At 36.0% G+C, this 20,373-nt stretch overlaps 1 protein-coding gene across 3 annotated transcripts in view; it reads right to left on the bottom strand.

Moving 5' to 3' along the window:
* Positions 1-20,373, bottom strand: part of DCAF17 (DDB1 and CUL4 associated factor 17) — a 55,578-nt gene that overhangs the window by 7,070 nt on the left and 28,135 nt on the right. The window contains exons 12-14 of one of the 3 annotated variants that reach the window (XM_038589136.1): positions 19,871-19,954; positions 17,269-17,424; positions 16,412-16,504 (exon numbers count right to left, since the gene is read on the bottom strand). In XM_038589136.1, coding sequence (XP_038445064.1) covers positions 16,412-16,504; positions 17,269-17,424; positions 19,871-19,954 — 333 coding nt within the window. The other 2 variants (XM_038589137.1, XM_038589138.1) reach the window with 2 other exon arrangements.

Below are 20,373 nucleotides of genomic sequence, written 5' to 3'. Positions count from 1 at the left end.
TAATTTCAGATAAATGATGCACAACTTCATTGACTGGATTAAAAGTTCAGCAGAAGCAAATCTACGTAAGCTTGGTTCTTGGTAGGAAACGAAAGAAAAGATATTCTTCCATATGTAAAGAATAACATTTGGGACACTTGAGACTTGCTCTATGGTGCAGCATTTGATCAGTTTTGCTTAATATTCCATGAGTACCTTGAAAGTTCTTTTTCTCCAACTCCCATAAAATCTTTTTAATGAGTTCAATGAAATATTGAAATTGCAACACTACATATATACTTTGTCAAAAGGCATTTTGGTATGTTTCTCTAAAATTGCATCAAGCAAATAACCTATGTATATTTTAGTATTTTGTAAGCAATGTTCTTTTGAATAGAAACACAGCAGTAAAGTGATAAGACCTTGTAAACTATCTGATTCTTAAGAATTAACTGGAAAAACCAACAGAAAAAAGGGCAAAGACTAGAAACATAATAGTTCACAGAAAAGGAAATAAAAATTTCTCTTAGGTGTGTAATATTCAATCTCAGCCAAAGTAAAAAAATGCAAATCAAAATTATGAAATATCATTTTCACCTATTAGAAAGACAAATATCAAAAGTTTTATAATGCATTTGCTGAGAATATAGGCATGCCTCTACATTTCTGGTGGGAATATAAATTGATATAATTTGTATGGGGTGTGTTGCAATAATTCTATCTCTAGGAATTTATAATATAGAAATACTCATAGATGTGTGAACCATCCAGGCATCCCCAAAACAATACCATTTATAACAGCATCAAAGCATATCAAATACCTAGCAATAAAAAAACATGTGTGATGCCTCAATACAGAAAACCTAAAAACATTTTTAGAGAAATTGAAAATGACATAAATAAATGGAAGGATGTACTAGGTCAATGTATTAGAAGATTCAAAATAAGTAAAGATGTCATTTCTAAGTTTATCTATGGTCAATTTAATTTCAATCACAATTGCAGTGAATTAATTTTTGTGGAATTGACAAATAGATTCAAGAGTGTAAGGCATAGAATATGTCAAGGGTAAAGAGTAACCATGACATTCCTGAGAAAGAAAAATGTGTGAGGACATTCTCTACTGGATATTAAGATATATTATAAATCTACAGTAACCAATACAGTGTGATATTGGCCAAACTAATGACAAATAGACCAATGGAACAGAATAGAGTCCATATATAGACATGTAATTTATGACAAAGGTCTCAATACAAATGTGGAATTTATGGTGCTGAATTGATTGGATTTTTTTACAAAAAGGGAGAAAAGAGAGTTAGTTCCCATCTCACAAAAACAAAAATCAATTCCAGGTGGACTGTGGCTCTGAATGTAAAAAATAGGCATAAGAAGGAGAAAGCCCAGAGATAGATCCAAAAAGAGGGTGAGAGAGAAATCACTTTTCATTTTCAAATATTTTTAATTTTGTCACTGCAATAGAGCTGTGGTACCCTGTTACGGCATATCTAAGGGACACTGAGACGTGGTGGCCCATAGTAACTGGTTCTTTGAAGAGATCTACACTCCATTTTTAAAATGCAGATCCAAATCTGGCAAAGACACTGTAAAAAACCATTTCAAATTAAGTTCCATCTATGATAAAGAACATGGGGACAAGAAGCTCCACTGAACTGTGAATCCTAGGTTTATTATTCTCAGTCATACCCTGATACAATCCAATCCCTAATGGGTCATTTCCAACTGCTTCCAACACCCTGGGTCCCTACTGCATTAAGGATATATCTCCGTTCCTCATGAGTCTGGACTGTTCTGCTAAAAAACAAAACAAAAACAAACAAAACACCCCAACTCTTTGCAAATCCTTCTCCCTCCTGATAAATCTGTTGATTCTCCTCGAATCACCAATATATTTTTCAAAACTTCGAAGATGAGTACATGTCCAAGGTACTCATGAATGACATTATTAGAATGAGTGTCAGTGACTATGTACTTCTGAACTCATCTAAATATAGAATTTCTGATTCATCAGAATTTTAGATTAACATCAGCAGACACAAAAAGTCTTATTTCATTAATCTGTATACTACTACTGTAATTATAGTATTCATTAACAACAACATTTTATTACTAGCTACACTTCCTTGTATAACATACATTTCTTGTAGCTGGTGTCAGTAGTTATTAAAACACATCTTGTTTTATTCCAATGTCACTAAAAGCAACCCTAACAATGCTGCTCTTGAGCACCTGTGTGGTTGGGTGGTTGAGCGTCTGCCTTTGGCTCAGGTTATGGTCCCAGGTTCTGAGATGGAGTCCTGCATCAGGTTCCCCGCAGGGAGCCTGCTTCTCTCTCTGCCTATGTCTCTGCCTCTTCCTCTGTGTTTCTCATGAATAAATAAATAAAATCTTTAAAACAAGACAAACAATGCTGCTCTTTGTAGATAGAGCACCTAATGAATTTAGTGATCAAACTCAAGAGATAGGCATAGAGGTTGCTGTGTCAAAATGTTTTAGGAGTTATCAGCAGGCCTGTCCTTGAAATGACTAAAAAATATTCTTAGATACTTCTGTGTAGTCTATTGAGTTCAAAATGGGCATGAGGTATTTATCATAGTACATTGTTAAAATTCTAAGATTCTGAGACAGAAAAAGTTAATTGCTCAAAAAGCCAAGTAAGTTTATAGCATAGTCACTACTTTTGCTAACAATATTTATGAAATAATAGGTATTAATTTCACTCTATCATGGAATGTGTGAATTCGCTCATTATAGGAATATGTGAAAACCACATCCACTTGAATTTAGGGGAAACATTAATAATTATGGAGGAGATAATCCCTGTTAGTAGCAATGGACTGGTATGTTGGCAGTATCTTTCTCTCACATGTCCTCTTAGGAATAGATGAAATCTTATTCCTCCAGCTCTAAGTGAGCCAGCAGCTGGTGCTTGTTTCTCTCACCAAATCCTACTGGGAATGGGCTCCCAGCCAACATCCCTCATACCCTTCATCCTCACTTTTCCCAGGGCAGCCCCAAGCCTTGCAGTTGTGAATAAGCTTGGAATCAAACTATCACTTCTTTTCCTGCATAAGAGGAATAAGGAGTAAGAAAATAAGTAATGTTAACATTAAATTTCATTCATTTCAGGATTATAGATTGAAATAATCAACTTAAGGGATCCCTGGGTGGCGCAGTGGTTTAGCGCCTGCCTTTGGCCCAGGGCATGATCCTGGAGACCCAGGATCGAATCCCACGTCGGGCTCCCGGTGCATGGAGCCTGCTTCTCCCTCTGCCTATGTCTCTGCCTCTCTCTCTCTCTCTCTATCATAAATAAATAAAAAAAAATTATAAAAAAAATGAAATAATCAACTTAAATGTAAAAGCTAACCAAAAACTCTTAGAAGAAAACATAAGAGTACATTTTTATGACCTTAGATCTAGGCAATTGTTTCTTAGATATAACATCAAGAGCACAAGCAACAAAAGAAAACATAGATTAAAAATTTGACTTCAGAGACACCTGGGTGGCTCAGCGGTTGAGCGTCTACCTTTGGCTCAGGGCGTGATCCCAGGATTCGGGATCGAGTCCCACATCGGGTTCCTTGCATGGGGCCTGCTTCTCCCTCTGACTGTGTATCTGTCTCTCTCTCATTGTCTCTCATGAATAAATAAATAAAATCTTTAAAAAAAATTGACTTCATAAAAAAATTTTTAAAAAAGATTTTATTTATTTATTTATTCATGAGAGAGAGAGAAAGGCAGAGACACAGGCAGAGGGAGAAGCAGACTCCTTGTGGGGAGCCCAATGTAGGACTCAATCCCAGGACCCCAGGATCACAACCTGAGCCAAAGGTAGACACTCGACCACTGAGCCACCCAGGTGCCCCAACTTCATCAAAATTAAAAACTGTGCTCCATAGGACACCATTAGGAAAGAGAAAAGACAACCCATTGAATGAGAAAAAATATTTGCAAATCACATTATCTGATAAGGGATTTGTATCTGGAATATTTTAAGAAATATATAAATATATAAAGAACTCATAACTCAACAATAAAAAGATAATCTCATTAAAAATGGATAAAGGGGGGCAGCCTGGGTGGTTCAGCAGTTTAGCGCTGCCTTCAGCCTGGGACGTGATCCTGGAGACCCAGGATGGAGTCCCATGTCGGGTTCCTTGTGTGGAGTCTACTTCTCCCTCTGCCTGTGTCTCTGCCTCTCTCTGTCTCTCGTGATAAAATCTTTTAAAAAAATGGATAAAGGATTTGAGTAAATATCTCTCCAAAGAAAATATACAAATGGCCAATAAGTACATGAAAAAATGCTCAACATCATTAATCATGAAGGAAATATAAATCATAATTATAATGAAATACCACCTTATACCCACTAGCATTGTTGTAATAAACAGAAAATAACAAGTGTTGACAAGGATGTGGAGTGGAGGAATTGGACCTCACATACACTGCTGTTGGGAATACACAATGGTACAGCTGCTCTAACAAATAGTTTGGCAGTTCTTCAAAAAGTTAGACATAGAGCTACAATGTGATCCACTAATTCGACTCCTAGGTATTTATCAGGAAAATTGAAATCATGTATCTATATAAAAATGTGTATACAAAAAATGTGTATACAAATTTTTCTAGCAGCATTATTGATAATAGGTAAAAATTGGAATTAACCTGATGTCTATCTACAGATGAATAAACAAAATGCGTTACATTTACAATGAAATATTACTTGGCTATCAAAAGGAAGGAAGTACCAATACATGCTACAGCACAGATTAAATTTCAAAAACATTATGCTGAAAGAAACCAGACATAAACGACCACATTTTGCATGATTCCACTTATGTGAAATGTGCAAAATAGGCAAATCCATAGAGCAGATTAGTGGTTGCTATGGGTTGCTGGGGATGGAAATGGGAATGACTGTTAATGTATATGGGGTTTCTCTTTGGGATTATGAAAATGTTCTAGAAATTAGATAGTGCTGATGACTGTACAACATTGTGAATATACTAAAAATCACTGAATTCTACACTTTGAAAAGGTGAATTTTACAGTATGTGAATTACAGCCAACAAGGCTGCCATAAAAAAATCAATATCCCCCCATTAAAATAAAAGATTTAAAAATCAATAAGGCTTAATCTTTTAAAAAGAATAAAGAAACTCTATTATCTGATGTTATTGAAGAAGGTAGGACAGTTAATTAAAAAGTAAACCACGGGATCCCTGGGTGGCGCAGCGGTTTAGCGCCTGCCTTTGACCCAAGGCGCGATCCTGGAGACCCAGGATCAAATCCCACGTCGGGCTCCCGGTGCATGGAGCCTGCTTCTCCCTCTGCCTGTGTCTCTGCCTCTCTCTCTCTCTCTGTGTGACTATCATAAATAAATAAAAATTAAAAAAAAAAAAAAAGAAAATTAAAAAAAAAAAAGTAAACCACTGTAAAAAGATATATATATAATCTGTAAACATTTTATTCTAATTTAAAATACAGAAGGTACATTTATTTAACTATCTTTGATATAAGGCCAAGGTCTTTTTCTCTAGGTTTGAGTTTGTTGATTAGTGCCCTCTGTCATCTTTCTGGCATAAGCCCTACTCCCTGGATATAAAGCAGACCAGGATTCAAACACACAGGAAGAAATCTAATTTCTTACAATTTTTTGCCAATTCTCCTTTTTTTCAGACATCCTGCACAAATTCAGATTCTCTTGGCCTTACTCCTCTCTAATTCCAGCCACTGTCACCTACTCTGTTCTGTGTGGACTCTGCAAACTTCATGCCAGCACAACCTGCCAGTGCTAGGACCTGAACTCTTATCATATTGCTGAGTTCCCCTTGCTTCCTGCCCTTTGATGTCAAGGTGAATTCTGTCTTGTTTAATTTGGAAATTCAGGGGAGTTATGTCTGAACATTTGAAGAGGGGCAGATTAGAGCTGAGGATAAAGTCTTCCCCCTTTCTCACTAACCTGTCCCTGCCATACTGCTCTGAGGTGCAGTTTCTGTGGCTTCTCCGCAGCTCGTCTATGTTGAAGCATTTAGTTGTACTTAGTGGTCCAGGTATAATGATCAGTAATGTTTCCTTTCACTCTCAAAAGTGTCTGTATACCACATGATACTCTTTGTAGAAAACCCAAAAGACCACCAAAAAATTGCTAGAACTGATAGAGGAATTCAGCAAAGTGGCAGGATATAAAATTAACACACAGAAATCTGTCACATTTCTATACACCAACAACGAAGAAGCAGAAAGAGAAATCAAGGAATGGATCCTGCTTACAATTACACTAAAAACCATAAGATACCTAGGAATAAACGACCAAAGTAAAAGATCTGTACTCTGAAAACTATAGAACACTCATGAAAGAAATTGAGGAAGACCCAAAGAAATGGAAAAATGTTCCACGGATTGGAAGAATAAATATTGTTAAAATGTCTATGCTACCCAAAGCAATCTACACATTTAATGCAATCCCTATCAAAATAGTACCAGCATTTTTCACAGAGTTGGAACAAACAATTCTAAAATTTGTATGGAACCAGAAAAGACTCTGAGTAACTGAAGGAATGTTGAAAAAGAAAACTAAAGCTGGAGGCATCACAATTCTGGATTTCAGGCTGTATTACAAAGCTGTGATCATCAAGACAATATGGTACTGGCACAAAAATAGACACATAGATCAATGGAACAGAAAAGAGAACCCAGAAATGGCCCCTCAATTCTATGGTCGAAGAAGGAAAGAAAATCCAATGGAAAAGAGAGTCTCTTCAAAAAATAGAGTTGGGAAAAATTGGGCAGCCAAAGTGGCAGAGGCAACCAAGACTTTCTGGCAGAAATTGATATGGAAACCATAGGACCAGTATAGCTGGTAAGGGAAACCAAGACAAACTGAAAAAGTGACATTTAGGACTTTATATTAGATGTAGTAGTGGTTTCAAGGACCTCTGAGTTCACAATACAGCGTCAGCATATTTTGAAGCAGAAATTATGTAATAACTGAGGTTTAGATGTGGGATAAGTTGGAGCTGGAAATGCTTTAACTCTCACTGACTTTGCTCTCTAAAGAGAGAAAGAGATTATAGACAGGAAAATTAAGTATTAGAATGGCTTTTAAATTGTTAATTCTTTTAACATGCTTTAACCAGTCTTGTTTCTCTTACAGATAAAGCTTGAAAAGTTGTGCTGTTGGAGTTTGTGATTTTTTTTCTTAAAGATTTTATTTATTTATTCATGAAAGACACACACACACACACACACACACACACACACACACACACACAGAGGCGGAGACACAGGCAGAGGGAGAAGCAGGCTCTACACAGGGAGCCCGACATGGGACTCAATCTTGGGTCCCCAGGATCACGCTTCAGGCCGAAGGCGACGCTAAACCGCTGAGCTACCCAGGCTGCCCAGTTTGTGATTTTTCAAAGAAAAAATGTTCAAAATAGACTTCAGAAATGATTGTTTACTTGAGCAGATGTCCTCTTAAAAGAAAAATAAAAATCTTTAATTGAGCCTTGAAACTTTTACTGGAAAAAAGAATTGATAAAGAATTTATTGATAAATCATTTTCTTTTGAAAATTTCATTTGAGAGATCAATTTATGGATGCATATTATCTGAGCAGGTACAGGGTCTTCCATTTCACTCATTTCACTGGTTGTCATCTTTATGAATTTAGCAAACTATTAGGTTTCATCACTTCTGCAGCAGTCCACCAAAGTTTCAAAGTGTATTGAACTAAATGGGTTCAAGCAGGTCACTGGGATCACAATAGGTATAAACTGACTTTCTATGTCAGATATAATTTTATTTAGTATATGAACTCTCTCGGCTGAGATAAGACAGGGAGAGGCTGGCAACATGCCCAGAGCTTCTCCAAGGTTATAAGCCCTAACTTGCTAAATTCTGTTAATATGAGAATGAAATATTTGGCAAATGGTCCAAAAATGTCTAGAAATTATTTATAAAGGAAGAAAGTCATCTAAATGTAATGAACTTGAAACAATTAATGTGTACCACAGTATAAATGTAATGGTAAATTTTATGAATTCATTATTGTGGAAATGACACACATGAAAAAGTGGAAATGCAAAAACTGACTTAAAATATTAGATAAATTTGGGCAGCCCTGATGGCCCAGTGGTTTGGCACCGCCTTCAGCGTGGGGTATGATCCTGGAGACCCGGGATTCCTGTGTGGAGCCTGCTTCTCCCTCTGCCTGTGTCTCTGCCTCTCTCTCTGTGTCTGTCATAAATAAATAAAACCTTTAAAATTTTAAAAAAATAAATTTAGAAGTATTGGGGTACCTGGGTGGCTTAGTCGGTTAAGTGTCTGCCTTTGGCTTTGGTCATGATCCTGGAGTCCTGGGATTGAGCCCCTTACCAGGTTCCCTGCTCAGCAGAAAGCCTGCTTTTCCCTCTCCCTCTCTGCCTGCCACTCCCCCTGCTTATGCTCCGTTTCTGCCAAGTGAATAAAATTTTAAAACAAGAAAAGAAAATTTAGAAAATCCACTTGATAGTAGATTTATTCCAAGAATTCAAGATTGGTTTAGCATTAAAAAAAAAATCAGTGTAACTTACCATATTAACAGACTAACAACCATATGATCATCTCAATAGATGCAGAATGAGTATTTGACAGATTCCACATCTATATCCAATAAAAACCTCAGAAAACTAGTAATAGTAAGGAACTTCTTCAAATTGATAAGGAGCACCTATGAACAACTTACAGTTAATATCATACTTAATGGTGAAAGACGTAATAGTATCCCCTTTGCATTGGATATCCATATAGAAAAAAAGAACTCTGATCCATATTTCACACCATATAACCTAAGCTAACTCTCTAAAATTAAAAACACTGACCATAACAAGTGTTAGCAAGGATATAGAGCACCTGGAACTCTCATATACTGATGATGGGATGATAGGAACATAAAATGGCATAGCCATTTTGGAAATTTCTTAAAAAATTAAGCATAGGGACACCTGGGTGGCTCAGTTGGTTAAGTATCTGACTCTTGGTTTTGGTTCAGGTCACGATCTTGTGGGTCATGGATTGAGCTCTGTGTTAAGCTCTGCGCTCAGTGTGGAGTCTGCTTCAGATTTTCTGCCTCTCCTTCTCCCCCTGCTCATACACACACTCTCTCTCTCAAATAAGTAAGTAAAATCTTAAAAAAAAGAGTTAAGGATAATCTAACATATTATCCAGACATTTCCTCCTTGGTATTTTCCAACAGAAATAAAGCAAATGTCATACAAAGAATTTGTACTATGTGTTCATAGTAGCTTTGTTTGTAGTAGCCAAAGATTGGAAACTACCCAAATGTACATCAGCAGGTAAATGTATAAACAAATTGTGGGTTATAACCATACAATGGAATACTATTAAGCAATAGAAAGGAATGAACTGTAATACAGATGGATCGCAAATTAATCATACTGAATGAAAGCCAGGAAAAAAAAAAAAGAGTACTTACTGTGTGGGCCCATTTATATAAAACTCCAGAAAATGCAAACCAATCTAAAGCAACAGATACAGATTAGTGGCTGCTTTGGGAAGATAGGAGAGAGAAGCAAAGGTTATTACAAAGAACCAAGAGGAAACGTTTTGAGGATGAGGAATGTATTTAATATCTTAATTGCGGTGATAGTTTCATGGCTGTATACATGTCAAAACTTACCAGATTGTACAATTTAAATATGTGCAGTTTGTTTTATGTCCACTATACCTCAAAAACTGTTAAGAAAATGTAAAATTTACACATTACCAGTTTAGATGAGGCTTGTACTATGATTCCCCACCCCTCCCAAAACACAGCACATATTTTCTGTAGGATGAACACAGTTTTTAGGACTATAAAATTAATTTAAATTAAAAAATTTATCCATGGCATATAAACACATGCAAATGTGCTTATCATCATTAGTTAATAAGGAAATATAAATTAAAGCCACAGTGAGGGACACCTGGGTGGCTCAGTGGTTGAACATCTGCCTTCAGCTCAGGGCATGATCCTGGGGTCCCTGCATGAAGCCTGATTCTCCCTCTGCCTATGTCTCTGCTTCTCTCTCTGTGTATCTCTCATGAATAAACAAATAAATAAAATCTTAAAAAAAAACCACATTGAGATCCAATATAGTTGTTGGGGAAAATGATAAAGTTTGTTTAATATTAATATGGTTTCATACTACAGCAAGAATTCATCAGATTGGGGCACATGGGTAGCTCATTCTGGGAAGCATCTGACTCTTGGTTTCAGCTCAGGTCATAATCTCAGGGTCCTGGGATTGAGCCCATGTCTGAGTTCAGTGAGGAGTCTGCTTGAGGATTTTCTCCCTCTGTACCACCCTCAACCCTGCTTGCAAGTGTGTGCAAATAAACAAACAAACAAACAAATCTTTAAAAAAACATTCATCTGATTTACAAATAACATGAACTTCTAATCTTTAAAAGAAAAATCCATTTTCTGTTTTATTACAATGTTTTACAGAGCTTCTGTCTGGTGCCACCCTGTCCAGCTGCAGTAAGTCATTCTAACATGTACTATTAGCAACCCAGGTTTGTTCTCTATTAGTCTCCACTAAAGGAAACAGAGTTCCTTGATGACAATTTATTCTATATTTGAGAAAGAATAACTCAAGCTGAGTTTTGAGTTATCTTAATTATTATCACGAAGAAACAATGTTTTTAGCAGTTCCTGGTGGGGGTGAGGTTAAAAAAGATAAAGAGGGTAACTTGACAAGAGGGCTGCTAGGGGCAAGTAGAAACAATCTAAGCAACAACTAGGAAAGATTTTACATTCACCATAAATGTTAAGATTAGAAAGACTAACAACCACAAGTATTGGAGAAAATGTGAAGCAACTAGAAGTTTCACACATTGTAGCAGGCATGTAAAATGACACGATCCTTTTGAAAAAGGGTCTGGTAGGACCCTTATTAAGCTAAACAGATGTCTACTGTAGGACCCAACAATTCCATCCTTAGATGTTTACCCAAGAGGAATAGACATATGTTCACAAAAAGTATATCCAAGATGTTCTGAGCACTTTTTTCATAACAGAAAGAAAGAAAGAAAGAAAGAAAGAAAGAAAGAAAGAAAGAAAGAAAGAAAGAAAGAAAGAAAAGAAAAGAAAAGAAACGAAGAAAAAAAAAAAAAAAGCAAGCAGAAACAGCCCAGGTGTCCATCAACAGGAAAATGGAAAAAACAAACTGGCACATTCATACAAAAGACTACTCAGCAATAAAAAGGAATGAATCACTGGTACATGTGACATGAATTAACTTCAAAAACATGCTGAATGAAGGAAGCATTTTGTTTTTTACGATTTCATTCATATAAAGTTTTAGAATGGGCAAATTTAATCTGTGAGGCAAAATAATCAGAACAGTAGTTAACACCTGATAGGTGAGGTAGGGATTGACTCTGAAGGAACATGCGGAAACTTTCTGGAATGACTGCTGTGTTTTTAATTTTGAAAAGGTTTTGGGTTACACAGATGAATGCATCTGCAAAAACTCAGCAAGCTTATTTTTAACTTTTGTGCATTTCATTGTATGTAAGTGTATAACAAAAATTTTTTAAACTAAAAAAAATAAAATAAAAAAAATTTTTTAAACTAAACATTAGGGCAGCCCAGGTGGCTCAGTGGTTTAGTGTCGTCTTCAGCCCAGGGCCTGATCCTGGAGACTAGGGATCAAGTCCTGCATCGGGTTCCCTGCATGGAGCCTGTTTCTCCCTCTGCCTGTGTCTCTGCCTCTCTCTCTCTCTGTGTCTCTCATGAATAAATAAATAAAATCTTAAAAAAAAAAAAAACTAAACTAAACATTAAACTCTACTTACATGCATGTTGAATTATTGGGGGAAGCATGCTGATGTCTGCAATTTACTTTGAAATACATTATAGAGGCAGCCCAGGTGGCTCAGTGGTTTAACACCTGCCTTCGGCCCAGGGCATGATCCTGGAGTCCTGGGATCGAGTCCCACATCGGGCTCCCTGCATGGAGCCTGCTTCTCCCTCTGCCTGTGTCTCTGCCTTTCTCTCTCTGTGTCTCTCATGAATAAATAAATAAAATATATATAAAAAAAGAAATGCATCGTAAAAGTAACATGGAGAGATGAGTAATAAAATATATAGAGCAAAATTTAGAATCCATGAAGTTGATATTTGGGTATTTACTGTAGGATTCCATCAACTTTGCTGTATGTTTGAAATTTTTCATAATGAAAATGATGGAGAAAAGCCCTCAGTTCATCTTTCTAATATATATCCTATGCCTGTAATAAATTATTCCTTCTGTAAGATAGAGGTAGGTTTTATAGCAATACAAAGACCAGAAATTAGCCCTAGAATTTTCCCTGAAATTTCAAAAGTTAGATGACATACATAAGCATGGTAAGAAAGGTAAGAAACTATAAACATTATTGAAAAGGAAGCCAAGGGCAGCCCCGGTGGCTTAGTGGTTTAGCACTGCCTTCTGCCCAGGGCGTGATCCTGGAGACCCAGGATCGAGTCCCACGTCGGCTCCCTGCGTGGAGCCTGCTTCTCCTTCTGCCTGTTTCTCTCTCTCTCTCTCTGTGTCTCTAATAAATAAATAAATAATTTTTTTTTTTTTTAAAAGGAAGCCAAGTTACCTTAAGAGTAATTACTAATACTGGTGTTTATTATCACCTATAAACAAGATGAGAGTACTGTATTTTGTATCTTTTTTAAAAATTACTTTTAACCACTGAATAAAAGAATCATCTTTTATATCAGGTTACCTATGTGAATAGGCCAAATGTATCTCATCCAAACTTTGTCCAAAATTTGGACATCCAATCATCATTTAAAGAACATTAAGCACTTTTCTATACCTAGTATTATCATTATCAGTATGCTATATATGAGATAAAATAACATCATTTGCTTTTTGAGATCTTTGGAGGAAATCTGGCATAAGTATGTGTCAAACAAATACAGGTGTTTCCTATCTCTGCACTTAAGTTGTAGGATCTTGAGCAAATTAACTTCGATAAGCCTCACTTTCCTCATTTACAAAATGTGGAAGAATAATGGTAGTTCATACTTCATAGGGATTATTCTGAATGTTGAGCAAGCCAATTCATTTTATATGTATCACAGTGACTGGCAGATGGAAAGCACTCAATAAACGTAAGTTATCTTTTTTTTTTTTAAAGTACATACAAGAAACAAAACATTGAATTGGTGGAAGAATGTGGATACCTTAATTTGCTTAAATAGAATATCATCTCACTAGGTAGTTCAAATAGCAACTACAATAGGATTTGTTTTCCCTCAAACTATGAGAAATGTTTTAGAAAGTCAAAGAATGATAATCTTGCTGTATTGATAGTGTGAGAATGCAGAATCACAAAGAACGAAATGCAGAAATACACTTCTTATCAGTATTATCTAGACCTGCTGAAAGAAGCTATACTGCTTCACTCGGTTTTGCATTAAACACTCAGAAATCTTACCCATAGTGTTTTACACCTATCGCTAATGCTGGTTAGGTAGGTGGGCACCCAGTTTAAGACTCTAAAACAGTCAGGCAGACAGCAGGGGATTAAGGAGGAGCCAGGAGAGTATTAACTGCCACTTCCTTCTAACCTAAGAGAATGGCAGCGTCACACCTGGCAAGTGGCAGAATGATCAGCTGCCATGCTCCTATGGGAAGCTGGAAAGCCCATACTTTTTTGGGAAACATGCTGTACTGTCTCCTGCTATGTGTGTTATTCACAAATTTTCCACATTCTTTACTATCTTTTACTTTTTGGCATAGTTTTATCAACCATCCTGTTAACAATCATGCAGCCCACATTCCCACATACTGTTTACAATTGGCTGAAACTACGTAGAACAGCTTGTCCTTTTAGTTGGGGTGTAACCCTTCTGTTTGTTACACTGCCCACAGTGCCTTATTATTTCACAATAAGGGACATTTCCTTCCTGGATCATATGCGTGTGGATCCAAGTCTAGTTTGATTTTGGCAGTGGTGAAACATTAGGAGTTTCTCAGTGGTCAGTTCATCACTGGATTAGAAGCATTCTATCCACCCACTCCTACTTGCCCCCAGCCTAAAAAGCAGCTAAGCAACTTAGCTAGTTCTCAGATGCCTTTCTGAGCAGATGAGTTCCTATCATTCATCAAAAAGGAAGATAATGACTTAAAGGAGAAGGGCAAACTCAAACTTCTTTTTTTAAAAACCAGACAGGACTCAAGTTTTAGGATATCCCTTTTTTAAACACTCTCAGAGAGTAGGCTTTCTGCTTTTCTATAGCACTGCATGTGCTTTGAAACTCATATAACACTGGTTTCTTTCTTTTCTCTGGTATTTTTAATCTATTACCTCTTACCAGATATATTTTTCAAGATGTAAATTCACTGGGTATGACTGTTTAGATATAGTTAGTGTCTAATTGGAAGTTTGGGGCAATACCCAACACATTATAACTATTCAACTGCTCTGAAACCCCAATAATGTCTCTATAGTGCTCTGAAAGCTTCAAATATTATATTAAATAGTACCATTAAAGATACATAAAACAAGAATGGATTTTTCAATTAGTAGATATAGAAGTATTAGAATTTAATACATGAAGACAGTTTTATTGTCTTGCTCACAAGGTAATCACTTTTACTTTCCCAAATGGTTATCACACTTAGGATCAGATTCAGAAAGATCTATCGTTAGCCCACATGCAAATATTTTCCCTTATTCTAAAACATTAGCAATCTTCTTTTCTATCGTGCAAAAGACAGTTATATTTTAGGTTTGTTCCTTTTATTTCTTTTAAATTTATGGACTCTGCTACTAATTTCTTGATGTCTGGAATAGGTTAATATCTTCTCTCCTCAGCCCTGTTGATCATACATAATAAGCCTGAAATTTATCTAGAAACTTCAAAGGCCAGAAAAGGGCAAAATTCACATCATTCTTAACATGGGATCAAGCCAAAATCAAAGGAAAAACTGAAGGATTTTAACTTTCTTTTTTTCCTAAGTAGGCTCCATGCCCAATATGGGGCTTGAATTCACCACCCTGAGATCAAGACCTGAGCTGAGTCAAGAGTTGGACGCTTAACCAACTGAGCCACCCAGGTGTCCCACAAAACGGAAAGATTTTAATGTAAATTATCCAAGCTACAATCCCATATTTTAACCTTAAATTTGAATCAGCAATGATTTTTACTGCTGTTTCCTCCTCTTCTATTTTTACTATTCTTTTGAGGCTGAATCAGAGAAATGTGCTGAACATGTGGATTGCAGCAATGGATTTCTCAAACAGGAAGCAAAAAGAAACAACTTTCTCCCTTAGGTTGCTTTTATTTAACAATCTGAAGAATGATTATCTGAGTTCAGGATTATATTTAGATTGGTCCTAACAAAGAAGAAAAAATACTTGTTTCACAACTAAGATAGAAACAAAAGTCTTTTGTAACTAATCAGTCAATACACACACTAGTGGGAATTGAGATGTTATCTATACTCTTCTACAAGGAGCAGAACTGGTGGGATCCAGGATACCTTTCTTTATCTTATTGCATAGTTATGAAAATACTGCCTAAGCAGAATTGGAAAACCCACCAAATAAGCAGAACGGTGAAATGAGTACAACATTTTTAATTGTATTAAAAGCTGAACAAGCTACATATCAGAAAAGAAACTGGCTTAAAGTTTTCCTGTAATATTTTATATTAATCTATGATAGAAACATAAATAATCAACTGGAATACCAAGCCAAGAGAATAAAATCATAGAAGAAAAAATAATCTGGGAACTAGAGCCAATTCCTAATGCAACATATAAATACAAAACATATATATACATATATATGATTTAGAAAAATGTGATGATACATTTATGGCTCAAAAGTATTCCATTACAGACTTCTTTTCTTACCCTTAGGCAAAGTTTGGTATAGAGGATAGGGGATTTCTTTCTATATCTTCTACATCTTTCTTTTTTGTCTCTCCTGCTTAGTCTTACCTATCAAAATTCCATACCATCCTTTAAGAACCATGTTAAATATTTCTCCATCAATAACCCTCCCCCAACAACTGAAATTAACTTGTCTTTTGTGCTCCCCAACACTTTATATTTGTATCATCCCCCAGCTAAAAGCTCTAAAATGCTAGACTTCTTGGGGTGTCATTCTAAAAAATCTTTCCATAAATTGAAGTCCCTATTGCCCTGTATATGGCAAGAATTTAAAAAAGAAGTCACAGTCATCTGAAGTCAACATACTGGAACACTTGCTATGCAGATAACAAAAAGGAGGACTGAACATAGCCACTCAGGTGTGTGGCTAAAAGTCTCATAAGCTACTTGTCAAAATTTAAAATTATCTCACTCTTTTTCACAACTTCTGTTCGTTGTTTCTTCTTCCCCAGGGTCACATACCATCTGGTAAACATAGCAGCTGAAGACCCTGCTGGGTTTCTGTTCTATGTGTAGTACCAAGTCTCTGTCAAAGTAGACTTCGTGGCTGTATGTCTGTAATAAAAACATAGTCAAATGAAATCTCCTCTTCACACAACCATATTCACAATTATATCACTAAAATGTCACAGCACCTATCCTAGGGATCTTCAAATATATACTTGGAAGCAAAAAATTGCTTGAAATAATTTATTTTCATTATTTATGAATATGCAGATTACTTATAAGAAAAGTATTACACAAAATGTTGAAAATGAAAACAGCCCTCATTGAAGAAGTCCGAACACCCAGATTCTATTGCCTATACTGCTATTTCACTGTGTGACAGTGGGCAAGTTGCTAAACCTCTCAGGTACTCCATTCAAAAAACAAAAGATTGGATAAGGCTACTCTTCCTTATAGTTTTTATATTCTATAATAATTTAAAAAGTAGGCAAATATTTCCAAGAGTGTCTGGAAACCCTACATGCTTAGATATCAACTCTATTAAATATTTGGGGGGATTTAATACAGCATACTTCCATTTTTAAAAATGTTACCAAACTTACAAAAAAAGAAACAAAGACTATGGTAAGGAAATAATATGTCTCAGAATAAAACATAAAACTTTATCTTTAAGTCCTCTAGAAAGGAGGCATCCTCTAGTTCCTAGGGAAGGAAGGCTTAAGAAGTACTCATTTTGTCCTGCAGGATGATATCCTCTTTCATGTGGTTACCGGTATAAATAACCCTGAACTGACGCGAACACAGTAACATCTATTTCAACAAATGTCACTTAGTAAGAAAATTCTTACAACTTTGTATTACATTCCACTCACCACATCCCATGACTCCACTAGTGGAATGCTTTTAAGTAAAGTTCCATATTCATTACAGTGGAAATCCAGGTGAGCTTTTCCTTCAGCATCTATTTGAGTAACAGCTACCACAGAAAGCAAGTCCAGCTCATCTTCATAGTCCACAATTTTAAAAGTCTCAGGGAATCGATGGATAAGGCAGAGAAGAGGGACAAAATCCAGTTATCTAGTTAGGGTTATTTCTATTTGTAGTTTAACTATTCTATTACTTATTTTAAAAACAAAGGAAGAATGAATGGGTGAGAGCATAGGTAGAAATGTGTCTCTACTTTCTGCCTACTAAAGTCCCAAGATTTGAAGACTTTAAGCAGTATCCTACAGATTCTCACAGAACCAAGTCTATGTAGATCTCAGCCAAAGTACTGCTAAAATTTTCTATTATGACAGCAAACTAGAACTTCTCCAAATTCAAAAGAGGTATTCAATTGCTGCCTCTGATATGTATGTTCACTGGTTCCCAGATAGGACTAAATATATGAAGTTCAGTTCTGAAACCTAAAAACTACCCACTTTGTCAGAATGGTCTTATCCAGAGAAACACAAGCCATTTTAAGAAGAACTGATAGCTTATCACATACTATTTATGACTCTATTTGCCATTTTTTTTAATGTTTTGGTTCTCTAAAGAAAGCAAAAATGGCTGTTTATACTTGCAGAAGAATATTAATTAGGAACTGAAATCCAACCCATGGGAACAGGACTGGGATGAGAGTAGTTAGCTGGAAATGATTAATGGTGGTAAAGACTTAAGAGAGAAAACTCTAACCTCAAACTCTGTTTAACGAAGTAAACCTGGGACTCCCAACAGCCTCACAGGGGAAGCAGATCCTTGCCAGCCATCCAGGGATGGACCACAGGATGGAAGATTTTGGCAGGCATAGCAAGTTTCTTTGAATCACCATATATTAATCATTCACTCACATTTGGTCAAACTGCTTTTTAATCTATTTATATTTTCTGCTTTTACTACCCATGACATAAAAATTTACAGAGATTTATTATATGTGGTTCCTCTTTATTTACTTTTGCCTTAATATTACCTTGATCAAACTTCAAAGAGTAGACTTCTTGCCTGGGTGTCACTGATTTTAGTTTTCAGCTTCTCCTTTACAGGCTAAAAAGTCTCTGTTTTCTGATCTCTTGATGCAGAGTATCTCTCTCTTTGCTACCATCTTCTCCTTGTATATTATTTTTGCTACCTTTTGGTAATTTTAGTCTGTCTTTCTCAAATATAGTTTTATATACAGGAGCTTTCTGCTTTGTTCTCAATAGATTTCTATGATTCAAAAAATTAATATACATGTATTTACTTTATATATGATTTTATATAAAACTATATATATATTTTATAAAATATATCTTATTTTTTTATTTATTATTTTTTTTTTATAAAATATATCTTATAAAATAAATATACACCTATTTCTATTTCTTTTTGAGATTAGCCACATACTGGTCAAAAGGTGACAAAAAGGGATCCCTGGGTGGTGCAGCGGTTTAGCGCCTGCCTTTGGCCCAGGGCGCAATCCTGGAGACCTGGGATCAAATCCCATGTCGGGCTCCCGGTGCATGGAGCCTGCTTCTCCCTCTGCCTGTGTCTCTGCCTCTATCTCTCTCTCTCTCTCTGTGTGACTATCATAAATAAATTAACAACAACAAAAAAAGGTGACAAAAAGGTCACCTCCAACCTTTTTAAAATATTTTCAAAAACTATCCTTAGAAGGCCACTCTAATGTTTCTACCTAGAAATGATCACACAATCAACCCAGTTATCTGGTCTAAACAGACTTAGTATTCATGCAACAGTTATATATTTGAAGCATGACCAGTGTCAGTTCATTTCATAAGAACTTTCAATGCCTCTTTAAAAGAAAAGGATAAAAGTGTATCAGTTCAGTGACTGGAGATGTCAAGTTCAGGCCAGAGGCTGAACTAATTTATCACACCCTCACACCCTTCTTCCCTAGCTCACAATCATTAACAAACATACCCACGTCTCAGAAGTAAAAAATAAAGCAAAAGCCATAAGGTCATCAAGATATAATTCAAATATTTTCTATTAAGAAATTTCCCTAGAAAGTGTGCTCATTAACAAAACAAAACAATAAGTTAGTTGTTTTCTAATTATTTCAGTCCCATGAATCTTTCTGCAAACCAAATCTTATGAATAATTCCAGTATGAGAAGAGAGGATGGCAGCTGGTTAAGTATCCATCTTTGGATCAGGTCATGATCCTGGATTCCTGGGATAGAGTCCCATATTAGGATCCCTGTTCATTGGGGAGCATGCTTCTCCCTCTCCCTCTGTCCCTCTTCCCTGCTTGTGCTCTCTCTCTCTCACTGGCTCTCTCTCTCTCAAGGAAATAAATAGAATCTTTAAAAAAAAAAAAAAAAAAAAAGAGGATGGGGATGGACTAGTTGAAATACCATGCACAATCCTACCAATGAAGTTTGCATGGAACTACTCACCCCCAACCTCTACCCCAGAGTCTGGAAAGCCTAATTTAAAAATCACAGGGCTAGTATACACTAGTTTGGCTTGTTATCTCTGGTTAAAATAATACCTCTTGTTCTGGGTCATCATCCAGAAGGTTAAAAGTTCTTTTCACCACCCGTCCAGAAGCTGTAACAGTGGGTAAATTTTCATTCTATCATATGGAAAGAAATAAAAAGATGAGTCCTATTATGTGCAATAAATAGCAAAACTGTACTAAATTTCATTAAATAACCAATCCTTATCTAACATCTACAATTCTTTCCCCTACTGAGAAAAATCTGAATCAGATTTCTGATCCAACAATTAGTAAAAATACTTCACTAAAATAAATTTATGGATAAAATACCAAAATAGGCAAACAATAAATACAAATGTAACAGATTTGTTACTTCACTCGCCCTTCTGATTTTTGCTATAGTATAAGTACAGCAATACTACAGTGGATCTGCTTTTGGAAATTTCTCTCTGCATAATTTTCTTCATGTTCTTAATTTGCACACTAAAGGAAAAGAACTATCTAGAGTTAAAGCATGGTATGTGATCTTTAAAGATTCATATCTACCCCAACCT

Source organism: Canis lupus, unplaced genomic scaffold (assembly GCF_011100685.1).
Source record: "Canis lupus familiaris isolate Mischka breed German Shepherd unplaced genomic scaffold, alternate assembly UU_Cfam_GSD_1.0 chrUn_S1675H1869, whole genome shotgun sequence".
NCBI lineage: Eukaryota > Metazoa > Chordata > Mammalia > Carnivora > Canidae > Canis > Canis lupus.
Note: the sequence above shows the minus strand (reverse complement) of the source record. Positions and strands in the feature narration are given on the sequence as shown.